Raw genomic sequence first — 12,953 nt, forward strand, 5'->3', positions numbered from 1 at the left:
CCTCTGGCACATCCCCTGTGGCCAGAGAGGTTCTGAATATATGTGTTAGAGCCCCCGCAATCTCCTCCTTTGCCTCACACAGCAGCCTGGGATACATTTCGTCCGGGCCTGGGGATTTATCCATTTTTAGGCCTGCTAAAACCGCCAATACCTCCTCCCTCTCGATGTTAATATGTTCGAGCATATCACAGTCCCCCAGCCCTATTTCTATGTCTACATCATCCCTCTCCATAGAGAAAACAGATGCAAAAAATTCATTTAGAACCCCTCCTACATCTTCCGGCTCCACACACAGATTGCCACTTTTGTCCCTAATGGGCCCTATTTTTTCCCTAGTTATCTTCTTACCCTTAATATACTTATAAAACATCTTAGGATTTTCCTTTATTTTGCTCGCCAGTGTTATTTCATGGCCCCTCCTTGATCTCCTAATTTCTTTTTTAAGTATCCCCCTGCACTTTTTGTGCTCCTCTAGGGCTTCCTCCGTCTTTAGCCTTTTGTATCTGCCAAAAGCCCTCCTTTTTTTTCTAATCCATTCTCGTATATCCCCTGACATCCAAGGTTCCCTGTGGTTTTTGGAACCACCCTTGACCTTTACGGGAACATGTTGCCATTGTATGATCTCAATCTCCCTTCTGAAAGCCTCCCATTGCTCCGATGCAGATTTTCCTACAAGTAACTGATCCCAGTCCATTTTGGCCAGATCCTGCCTTATCCTATTAAAATCGGCCTTCCCCCAATTTAGAACCTTTATTTCCGGCCCATCCCTGTCCTTTTCCATGACCACCTTAAATCTCACCATATTATGGTCACTGTCACCAAAGTGCTCACCTACTAGCACTTCTTCGACTTGTCCAGCCACATTCCCTAGAATTAGGTCCAGTACCGCCCCCTCTCTTGTAGGACCTTCTACAAGCTGGCTCAAAAAGCTCTCCTGGATGCACTTAAAGAATTTTACACCCTCTGTGCCTTTCACACTCTGACTATCCCAGTTAATATTGGGGAAGTTGAAATCCCCCATTATTATTACCCTATTATTTGCACATTTCTCTGAGATTTGCCTACATATCTGTTCCTCTATCTCCCCCTGACTGTTTGGAGGCCTATAGTACACTCCCAGCAAAGTGCTTGCCCCCTTTTTGTTTTTAAGCTCCACCCATATGGCCTCATTAGAGGAACCTGCTAATATGTCATCCCTCCTTACTGCAGTAATTGACTCCTTAATTAATATTGCGACACCCCCTCCTCTTATACCTCCCCCTCTGTCTCGCCTGAAGATTCTGTACCCCGGAATATTGAGCTGCCAGTCTTGCCCCTCCCTCATCCATGTCTCCGTGATAGCAACAATATCATACTCCCATGTGTTTATCAACACCTTCAGTTCATCCACCTTATTTGCAAGACTCCTTGCATTAAAATAGGTGCCATCCAGCCTTGCCCTTGTATATTTGCCCTGTCTACCATGCTGACTTGTTTTGTTCTCTATAATTGGCAGCACATCACCCCCTATTTCAGCTCCCCTCTGTATCCCATCCCCCTGCCAAGTTAGTTTAAACCCCCCCCAACAGTGCTAGCAAACCTCCCCGCAAGGATATTTGTCCCGCTCTGGTTCAGGTGCAACCCGTCCGACTTGTACAAGTCCCACCTTTCCCAGAAGCAGGCCCAATGATCCAGGAAACTAAACCCTCCCTCCGCACCAACTCTTTAGCCACGCATTCATCTGTTCTATCCTCCTATTCCTATACTCACTAGCACGTGGCACTGGGAGTAATCCAGAGATTACAACCTTTGAGGTCCTGTTCTTTAATTTGCTACCTAGCTCCCTAAATTCTTGATGCAGGACCTCATCCCCCTTCCTACCTATGTCGTTGGTCCCAATGTGGACCACGACCTCTGCCTGCTCCCCCTCCCCCTTAAGAATGCCCTGTAGCCGCTCAGTGACATCCATGACCCTGGCCCCAGGGAGGCAACAAACCATCGTGGAGTCACGTTTGCGGCCACAGAAATGCCTATCTGTTCCCCTTACGATAGAATCCCCTACCACTATTGCTCTCCCACTCTTTTTCCTCCCTTTCTGAGCAGCAGAAGTGTCCCTGGTGCCAGGAAGCTGGCTGCTGCTGCCTTCCCCTGGTGAGTCATCCCCCTCAACAGTATCCAACTTGGTATACCTGTTTGAAAGGGGGATGTCCGCAGGGGGCCCCTGCACTTCCTGCCTGCCTCTGTTGCGCCGCCTGATGGTCACCCAAGTTGTTTCTGCCTGTGCAGCCCTACCCTGTGGCGTGAACAACTCGCTAAACGTGCTATCCACGGCCCTCTCAGCATCGCGCATGCTCCAAAACTCATCCACCCGCAGCTCGAGTGCCGCAATGCGTCTACAAGTAGCTGCAGCTGGATGCATTTCCCACACACATGGTCGCCAGGGACACTGGCAGCGTCCCTGACTTCCCACATGGAGCAAGAGGAGCAGAACACGGGTCTGAGCTCTCCTGCCATGACTTGCTCCTTTAATTAATTAAAAAATTTATTCAATACCCCAGTTACAGGTATACTCTAGGGCGCTTTATTTACCAACTGTCCCCACTACACCACAGAGACCCTAGAAATTTAACACCACAGAATTCAAGCTTGTAATGAAAAGAGAGAAATACTCACCAACCAATCACTTACCTGCTCCCTGGTGACGTCACACCCCGATTACTTTTTACCTCTCTCCTTCCCTCCGAGTTCAGAGACTGGAGACTGGTATGCCTTACCTGGTCTCTGGGGACTTTTATAGCCCCGCTGCTGCCGCTGAGTTTCCCGCCGACGCACTGAGGCCTTACCTGGTCTCTGGGGACTTTTATAGCCCCGCTGCTGCCGCTGAGTTTCCCGCCGACGCACTGAGGCCTTACCTGGTCTCTGGGGACTTTTATAGCCCTGCTGCTGCCACTGAGTTTCCCGATGACGCACTCAGTGTTCAGTAAATAGCAGCATCTTTTAATTTGCCTTGAATGATCACATCATTATATAGTTATGTGAAAAACAGAAATCATTAAAAGCTCCCAATTTCAGAATTGTCAGATTCAAACTCAACTTCTTCCAAGTACAATCTAACATTCAAAAATTGTAATGGATGTAGGCGAGATATTAGGACTGTTGTCTAACACAATCCAAACACAGTGACACACAGACAGATGGGCAGGTGTAGCTTCACAGTGAATCCGTTCAAGCCTCACTAAAAAGTGGCAGACTGGCAATCCATTGTTCACTAATGGAGTTGTGATCTTTGTAAATTAAGAAAGGAAATGCATGGAAATGTGTCAAAGAGTTGATTAACAGAGTGGGGCATCAACTTCCTTTGATTTCTATTTCTGACACCAGGCAACAGAAAAAGGTCATTACAACACAACATAAACAGACTCTTCAGGTGTCAGACATCAGACTTTAGAACAACACATCTGCCAGCTCTGGCCACAAACCTCAGTGCAACCTTTCAGCAGCTGCAGCCCTGATTAAATAACTACTAGTTTAACATGTCTAGTAGAGCTTTTGTATCAAAATAGAAGAAATGTATTTGTGACACACACACAATTAATAATTCAATCACAATGTGATTGTGAGTGTCGATTATCGTCTCTTTAACCCGAGGTGTCCACCGGTCGAGGAAGGTATCAAGTGCACCGGTGGACACCGCCTGCTCCCTCTCCAGGGCCACCCGGGCAGGGACAAGACCACGGGAGAGAGGCAGGCAGACAGAGCGAACCCCCATGGGCCCCGCCCATCCTGGGCCTACAAATTGCTGTTTTCACCAGGCCCAAGAGCAGGTCCAGGAGAAGATCCTCCGACTTACCCACGCCCCTCCGCACCAGGTACGCAAAGATTAGGAGTGTGGAACTAAAGTGTAACCAAATGTTGAGGAGCAGCCCCTTCAGGGAACTATACAGGGGCTGCAACCTCTCACACTGAATATATACACGGCCCGTGGACTCCTCTAGGCCACAGAAAACACATCTGGCCTTGGAGTCTGGAAAGGAGCTTAAACTGTTGCACACGACAGCTCCCTGCAACAGTTTCCACACCAGATCCCCAATGGCACTGGGAAGGACTCCATTGGGGACACTCGCCTCCGTCAGACAGCAAGATGACCCGCCAGTCTGATTGAAATTGGGCAATAAACAAAATTAATCAATAAATGACACAGGAACCCGAGTCCCCGGGTCCTCAGCCCTGGTGTGAAGTACGCTGGCCACCAATTTTCCGTTACTGACTCACACCTCAGGCCCTGCCCAGTCTGGTTTAATTACTAAATGTTTTCTAACTCGGGTTCAGGCCTGTCATTCTGAGGGAAACAAGGCCTCATTTATTGGTGTGTCCCGCCCGAGCGGCTGTTAATGGCTTTAATAAACTGGCAGCAAGGTCTTTTTTAAAGGTGGAAAGAGGTGAAAAATGCAACTAGCGATGCCTCTAAACTCATGGACAGAGAAATCCACTTCATCAGCGCCCCTGCCACAGGAGAGTAATAAATTTCAGAATGGGCATGTAATTGGCAAATGAATTTCACTGTAGATCAGTGTGAGGTGTTGTGTTAATGAATTTCACTATGGATCAGTGTGAGGTGGTGTGTTAATGAATTTCACTATACATCAGTGTGAGGTGGCGTGTGAATGAATTTCACTGTAGATCAGTGTGAGGTGGTGTGTTAATGAATTTCACTATAGATCAGTGTGAGGGTGTGTGTTAATGAATTTCACTACAGATCAATGTGTGGCGGTGTGTTAATGAATGTCACTATAGATCAGTGTGAGGTGGTGTGTTAATGAATTTCACTATAGATCAATGAGTGGTGGAGTGTTAATGAATTTCACTGTAGATCAGCATGAGGCGGTGTGTTAATGAATGTCACTATAGATCAGTGTGAGGTGGCGTGTTAAGGAATTTCACTATAGATCCATGTGAGGTGGTGTGTTAATGAATTTCACTACAGGTCAGTGTGAGGTGGTGTGTTAATGAATGTCACTGTAGATCAGTGTGAGGTGGTGTGTTAATTAATTTCACTATAGATCAGTGTGAGGTGGTGTGTTAATGAATTTCACTACAGGTCAGTGTGAGGTGGTGTGTTAATGAATGTCACTAGATCAGTGTGAGGTGGTGTCTTAATGAATTTCACTATAGATCAGTGTGAGGTGGTGTGTTAATTAATTTCACTATAGATCAGTGTGAGGTGGTGTGTTAATGAATTTCATTATAGATCCGTGTGAGGGTGTGTGTTAATGAATTTCACTATAGATCAGTGTGAGGTGTGTTAATGAATTTCACTATAGATCAGCGTGAGGTGGTGTGTTAATGAATTACACTGTAGATCAGCGTGAGGTGGTGTGTTAATGAATTTCACTATACATCAGTGTGAGGTGGTGTGTTAATGAATTTCACTATACATCAGTGTGAGGTGGTGTGTTAATGAATTTCACTGTAGATCAGTGTGTGGTGGTGTGTTAATGAATTTCACTATAGATCAGTGTGAGGGTGTGTGTTAATGAATTTCACTACAGATCAATGTGTGGCGGTGTGTTAATGAATGTCACTATAGATCAGTGTGAGGAGGTGTGTTAATGAATTTCACTGTAGATCAGTGTGAGATGTTGTGTTAATGAATTTCACTATAGGTCAGTGTGAGGTGGTGTGTTATGGTCGGAAGAATAAGGAAGCCACTCACTACTTTGACAAGGGGGTGAAATTGGGTTGCTTTGTGCCTCCCGCGATATTTAGCGGGAGGTTAGCGGCGGAGGTAGTCGGTAGCTCCCCGCAGCACTACACCGCCGGCAATGACGTCATCACCACGTGCAGCACCCCGGCTGCAACATTGGGTTGCGGCCCATGACCTATCCCCGGACGATATGTCCGACAGGGTCAAGGGTCGTTTCTGCAGCCGCGGCGATGCCACTTAAAGGGCTGGTGTTGGGCGGCAACTTTTTATTTTGGCTGACTTCCAGCACCTGCCCCCTTCCCCTTTCTTCTTCGGGGTGTCGGCCGCAATCGCACAGCCCGGCGCTCCTCTTGATCCGACACCCCACTCCCCGGTGGTCCAGCAGGGCCCCGGTGTGCGCAGTGCTAGGCCTCTCCCCTTTAATCAGGGAGGGAGGCCTGCTATGACGTGGTGCTATGTGCCGACGGGCGTGGCGCTGTTACATGAAGCGCCGTGAAATTCACTGGTAGCGCCTCAAGAGGGAGGGCAGCGCTTCCAGTAGCACCCTGCCTCCTGCCTGGGGTGCCACCACTGAATATAATGCGCAGGGGCACTAACTTTTTCGGGTCATTAAAATTATCCCCGGTGACGTTAGCGACCCAAAGGGGGCGCTACCGAATTTCCCCCTAAGAGTCTAAATGGGCTAGAGGAGCAGAGCGACCCAAGGACACAGATACACAAATCACTAAAAGTAGCGACACATGTTAATAAGGCCATTAAAAAAAAAGCACCTGGGTACATTCCTAAAGGAGCTTTCTGTTCCATGCCTTGGAGCTCTGAACCATGGCAGAGAGCGGCTGGGACATATTTCTCACACACCTCGAGATTAACCCGCACAGCAACTTTGCTGTCAGTGAAGAGAGACAAGAAAGACCAAAGTGCCGTTTGCCCCTCTCAGTGTGGCCCTGAAGGAGTGTGTCCAGGCTGGAGTTCTGTTCCCACCGTACGATCCTCCCCCCGATTGTCCTTTCTGAGCTCCAGCCAGATGATGCTAAACACTCAGGTGGGAAAGACAAAAATCTACAACAATGTCTTTAAAACAAAGTTGATTTATTTGACATATATCCAGAATATTAAACTCCAGCCCAGTTCCCGGAGTTATTAACATCAGCAGAAACAATCCCCAACTGTCAGAATGAACATGGTTCAGTCCTGGATGTGATTAACAGAGTCAACAACAACAGAATCCACCCCCTGCAGTCACTCGTGAACTTGCTGGTGTGTCAGCAGGTGGGATGAGCGAGTGAATCCCTCCCCACACACGGAGCAGGTGAACGGCCTCTCCCCAGTGTGAGGGCATTCGTGTTGTATCAACTTCCTTTTGCTTTTAAAACTCTTCTCACAGTCCGAGCATTTAAAAGGTGTCTCATCAGTGTGAACTCGCTGGTGTTTCAGCAGGTTGGATGACTGAGTGAATCCCTTCCCACACTCAGAGCAGGTGAATGGCCTCTCCCCGGTGTGGACACGCTGGTGTGCCAGCAGGTGGGATGAATTAGTGAATCCCTTCCCACACTCAGAGCAGGTGAACGGCCTCTCCCCGGTGTGAACACGCTGGTGTGTCAGCAGGTGGGATGAATTAGTGAATCCCTTCCCACACTCAGAGCAGGTGAACGGCCTCTCCCCGGTGTGAACTCGCTGGTGTATCAGCAGTTTGGATGACTGAGTGAATCCCATCCCACGCTCAGAGCAGGTGAACGGCCTCTCCCCGGTGTGACCACGCTGGTGTATCAGCAGGTTGGATGACTGAGTGAATCCCATCCCACACTCAGAGCAGGTGAACGGCCTCTCCCCGGTGTGAACACGCTGGTGTCTCAGTAGTTTGGATAACTGAGTGAATCCCTTCCCACACTCAGAGCAGGTGAACGGCCTTTCCCCGGTGTGAATGCGCTTGTGTGTCGATAGGCCAGAGGATTGGCTGAAGCCTCGTCCACACACAGAACACATGTACGGTTTCTCCCCGCTGTAAACGGTGCTTTTTGCTTCCATGTTCAGAGGCCGATGATATTCAGATCCGATGAGTCGAGTGACTCTGTCAGATCTTGACGTGATGTTTGGTTTGAGTTTCCTGTCTGCAAATCATCCCCTTCCAGTGCCCTGTAAAATTAATTTAAAACAGGGAGCGTGAGAGACAACCCACAAGAAAACAAAGGCAGGTTGTGAAATTGAGCTCAATGAATCTGGTCAATTGTGGGGCCGGCACTAGAGAAAAGTGACCATGAAAGCTGCCGGATTGTCATAAAAACCCAACTGGTTCACTGATGTCCTTCAGGGAAGGGAATCCGCCACCTGGTCTGGGCCTACACAAGACTCTGGCCTCTATGGGAGGAGAGAGTGAGAGAGAGAGAGAGAGGTGGGTGTGGGAGGGGGAGGGGGTGAAGGAAAGGAACTTTATACATCTGCAACTCGACCAGAACTTTGATAGAACCTCCAAAACCCGCAACCTCCACCACCTAGAAGGACAAGGGCAGCTGTTGTATGGGAGCACCATCAAGTTCCCCTCCAAGTCACACACCATCCTGACTCAGATATATTCATCGTTGCTGGCTCATAATCCTGGAACTCCTTACCGAACAACATTGTGGGAATACCTTCACCACACGGACTGCAGTAGTTCAAGAAGGCGACTCACCACCCCCTTCTCAACGGGAAACTGGGGATTGGCAAAACAGGAAACTTTCGTTTAAACGGAGGTTAAATATCCGGAATGCTCTATCCACCGGCAAAATTCAGGAGTCGGTTCAGATAACTTTTTTTACTTTTAGCTGCTTTTTTTCTCCATTTGTGGCTCTGCAAGCGTCTAGCTAAAGCTGTTGCTTAGCTACAGAGACGCTTGCAAGCTGCAACGACTGTTTTGAAGCTGTTGCTAAGCAACAGGGTTTGTTGCTTCAGACGGAGCTCAGAAGCTCCGTAACTTTTAACTATAGCGCGCGTTTCTCCGGCAGTGTTGATCGACCGGCACCAGCTCGATCCCGTCAGTGCCGGATACCAGAAAGTTTCCTGTATTTGCTGCTCTTGCTAGCTACGCCCACATCCCAAGAATGAATTAAAACAAATCTGCAGATGTAAACTGGATTAAAAGCCTGTACAGAAATACTTGTTCCTAAAACAATACTCATTTACATTGTACGGACAGCGTCTGTGTAACAACCTAATCTCCCCTAGAATCCACCTCCCTTGACAGTCTCACATTGGAAATTGTTGGGTCCTCTTGGGCTCAGAAGTACTGGGGGTTAAACCCAGCAGCTTCTCCTCCATCTCCACTCCAGCTCAAACTGAAACATACAAACATAGAAGATAGGAGCAGGAGTAGGCTATTCGGCCCCTCATGGCTGATCATCCAAATTCAGTACCCGGTCCTTGCTTTCTCCCCATACCCCTTGATCCCTTTAGCTTTAAGAAATATATCCAACACCTTCTTGAATATATTTAATGTATTGGCCTCTACTGCCTTCTGTGGTAGAGAATTCCACAGGTTCACCACTCTCTGGGTGAAGAAATTCCTCCTCATTTCTGTCCTAAATGGCTTACCCCGTAACCTTAGACTGTGACCCCTGGTTCTGGACTCCCCGACCATTGGGAACATCCTTCCTGCATCTAGTCTGTCCAGTCCTGTCAGAATTTTATAAGTTTCAATGAGATCCCCTCTCATTCTTCTAAACTCCAGCGAGTACAAGCCCAATCATCCCAATCTCTCCTCATATGTCATTCCTGCCATCCCAGGTATCAGCCTGGTGAATCTTCGTTGAACTCCTTCCACAGCAAGAACATCCTTCCTCAGATAAGGCAACCAAAACTGCACACAGTACTCAAGATGTGGTCTCACCAAGGCCCTGTACAACTACAGCATGACATCCTTGTTCCTGTACGCAAACCCTCTCGCTACGAAGGCCAACATACCATTTGCCATCTTAACAGCCTGCTGCACCTGCATGCTTACCTTCAGCGACTGGTGCACAAGGACACCCAGGTCTCATTGCACTTCCCCTTCTCCCAATCTATTGCCATTCAAATAATAATCTGCCTTCCTGTTTTTGCCACCAAAGTGGATAACTTCACATTAATCCACATTATATTGCATCTGCCATGCTTCTGCCCAATCACCCAAACTGTCCAAATCATCCTGTACTTTCTCGGCATCCTCCTCACAGCACAAACGCCCACCCAGCTTTGTGTCGTCTGCAAATTTGGAGATATTACATCTAGTTCCCTTGTCTAGATCATTAATATATATTGTGAATAGCTGGGGTCCAAGGACCAATGCCTGCGGTACCCCACTAGTCACTGCCTGCCACTCGGAAAAAGACCTGTTTATTCCAACTCTTTGCTTCCTGTCTGCCAACCAGTTCTCTATCCAAGCCAATACCTTGCCCCCAATCCCAGGTGCCTTAACTTTACACATTAATCTCTTATGCGGGACCTTATCGAAAGCCTTCTGAAAGTCCAAATACACAACATCCACTGGTTCTCCCATATCTATTTTACTAGTTACATCCTCAACAATGAAGCAACAAAAAGACCTACACAGGCGGCCAGGGACCTACCTTCCGTCAGCCTGCAATAAAACTCTTCCCCACAGCCGCTGACTCATAGAGTCATAGAGTCATAGAGTTTTACAGCACAGAAAGAGGCCCTTCGGCCCATCGTGTCTGCACTGCCCATCCATCCCTGTCCAGTCTAATCCCATTTTCCAGCATTTGGTCCATAGCCTTGTATGCAATGGCATTTCAAGTGCTCATCCAAATGCTTCTTCAATGTTGTGAGGGTTCCTGCCTCTACCACCCTTTCAGGCATTGAGTTCCACATTCCAACCACCCTCTGGGTGAAAAAGTTCCTCCTCAAATCCCCTCTAAATCTCCTGCCCCTTACCCTGAATCTATGCCCCCTTGTTATTGATCCCCCTACTAAGGGGAAAAGTTCCTCTTTATCTACCCTATCTATGCCCCTCATCATTTTGTACACCTCAATCAGGTCCCCCCTCAGCCTTCTTTGCTCCAAGGAAAACAACACCAGCCTGTCCAGCCTCTCTTCATAGCTGAGGCGCTCCATCCCAGGTAACATCCTGGTGAATCTTCTCTGCACCCTCTCCAAAGCAATCACATCCTTCCTATAGTGAGGCGACCAGAACTGCACACAGTACCCCAGCTGTGGCCTCACCAGCGTTTTGTACAGCTCCATCATAACCTCCCTGCTCTTATATTCTATGCCTTGGCTAATGAAGGCAAGTATCTCATATGCCTTTTTAACCACCTTATCTACCTGTTCCGCTGCCTTCAGGGATCTATGTACATGTACACCAAGGTCCCTCTGACCCTCTGTACTTCCTAGGGTCCTACCACTCATTGTGTATTCCCTTGCCTTATTTGTCCGTCCAAAATGCATCACCTCGCACTTTTCAGGGTTAAATTCCATTTGCCACTTTTCCGCCCATCTGACCAACCCGTTTATATCGTCCTGTAGCCTGAGGCTTTCCTCCTCGCAATTTACCACCCCACCAATTTTCGTGTCATCTGCGAACTTACTGATCATACCTTTTACATTCTCATCCAGATCATTTATGTAGATCACAAACAACAAGGGACCCAGCACCGATCCCTGAGGTACCCCACTGGACACAGGCTTCCAGTCACAAAAGCAACCTTCGACCATCACCCTCTGCCTCCTGCCACTCAGCCAGTTTAGGATCCAACGCGCCAAGGCACCCTGGATCCCATGGGCTCTTACCTTCTTGACCAGTCTCCTATGCGGGACTTTGTCAAAAGCTTTACTGAAGTCCATGTAAACCACATCCACAGCATTTCCCTCATCCACCCCCCTAGTCACCCCCTCGAAAAATTCAATCAGATATGTCAGACATGATTTACCCTTGACAAAGCCATGCTGACTATCCCCGATTAATCCTTGCCTCTCCAAGTGGAGACTAATTTTGTCCCTCAGAATTTTTTCCAATAATTTCCCTACCACAGATGTTAGGCTCACTGGCCTGTAATTCCCTGGTTTATCCCTGCTACCCTTCTTGAATAATGGTACTACATTAGCTGTTCTCCAGTCCTCTGGTACATCCCCTGTGGCCAGAGAGGTTCTGAAAATTTGTGTCAGAGCCCCTGCAATCTCCTCCTTTGCCTCCCACAGCAGCCTGGGATACATCTCGTCCGGGCCTGGGGATTTATCCACTTTCTGGCCTGCTAGAACCGCTAGCACCTCCTCCCTCTCGATGCTAATATGTTCAAGTATGTCACAGTCCCCTTGCCCGATTTCTATGTCTGCATCGTCTTTCTCTATAGTGAACACAGATGCAAAAAATTCATTTAAAACCCCGCCTACATCATCTGGCTCTACACACAGATTGCCTCTTTGGTCCCTAATGGGCCCTACCCTTTCCCTGGTTATCCTCTTGCCCTTAATATACTTATAAAACATCTTAGGATTTTCCTTTATTTTGTTCGCCAGTGTTATTTCATGGCCCCTCCTCGCCCTCCTAATTTCTTTTTTAAGTATGCCCCTGCACTTTTTATACTCCTCTCGGGCTTCTTCCGTCTTTAGTCTTTTGTAACTGCCAAAAGGCCCCCTTTTATTTCTAATGCATTTTTGTATATCCCTTGTCATCCAAGGTTCCCTTTGCTTGTTGGTCCCACCCTTGACCTTTACAGGAACATGTTGGCGTTGTACTCTCTCTATTTCCCTTCTGAAAGTCTCCCACTGTTTTGATGTGGATTTTCCTATAAGTAGCTGCTCCCAGTCCACTTTGGCCAGATCCTGCCTTATCATATTAAAATCGGCCTTCCCCCAATTTAGAACCCTAATTTCCGGGCCGTCTTTGTCTTTTTCCATGACCACCTTAAATCTCACCGAATTATGGTCACTGTCGCCAAAATGCTCTCCTACTGACACTTCCACCACTTGCCCGGCTACATTCCCCAGAATTAGGTCCAGTACCGCCCCCTCTCTTGTAGGACTTTCTACATGTTGGCTCAAAAAGCTCTCCTGGATGCACTTTAAGAATTTTGCACCCTCTAAGCCTTTCACACTCTGACTATCCCAATTTATATTGGGGAAGTTGAAATCCCCCACTATTATTACCCTATTATTTTCGCACTTTTCTGAGATTTGCCTACATATCTGTTCCTCTATCTCCCCCTGACTGTTTGGGGGCCTATAGTACACTCCCAGCAAAGTGCTTGCCCCCTTTTTGTTTTTAAGTTCTACCCATATGGCCTCATTAGAGGAACCCGCT

The 12,953-nt window shown here is 47.8% G+C and overlaps 1 protein-coding gene across 1 annotated transcript in view; it reads right to left on the reverse strand.

Moving 5' to 3' along the window:
• The window catches only part of LOC147093788 (uncharacterized), a 139,719-nt gene that overhangs the window by 91,621 nt on the left and 35,145 nt on the right, over positions 1–12,953 (reverse strand). The window contains exon 4 of the mRNA XM_085974217.1: positions 6,927–7,682. Coding sequence (XP_085830343.1) covers positions 6,927–7,682 — 756 coding nt within the window. The remainder of the gene's footprint in view (positions 1–6,926; positions 7,683–12,953) is intronic.

Source organism: Somniosus microcephalus, unplaced genomic scaffold (assembly GCF_052327205.1).
Source record: "Somniosus microcephalus isolate GS21.2 unplaced genomic scaffold, FLI_Smic_1.0 unresolved_chr1, whole genome shotgun sequence".
NCBI lineage: Eukaryota > Metazoa > Chordata > Chondrichthyes > Squaliformes > Somniosidae > Somniosus > Somniosus microcephalus.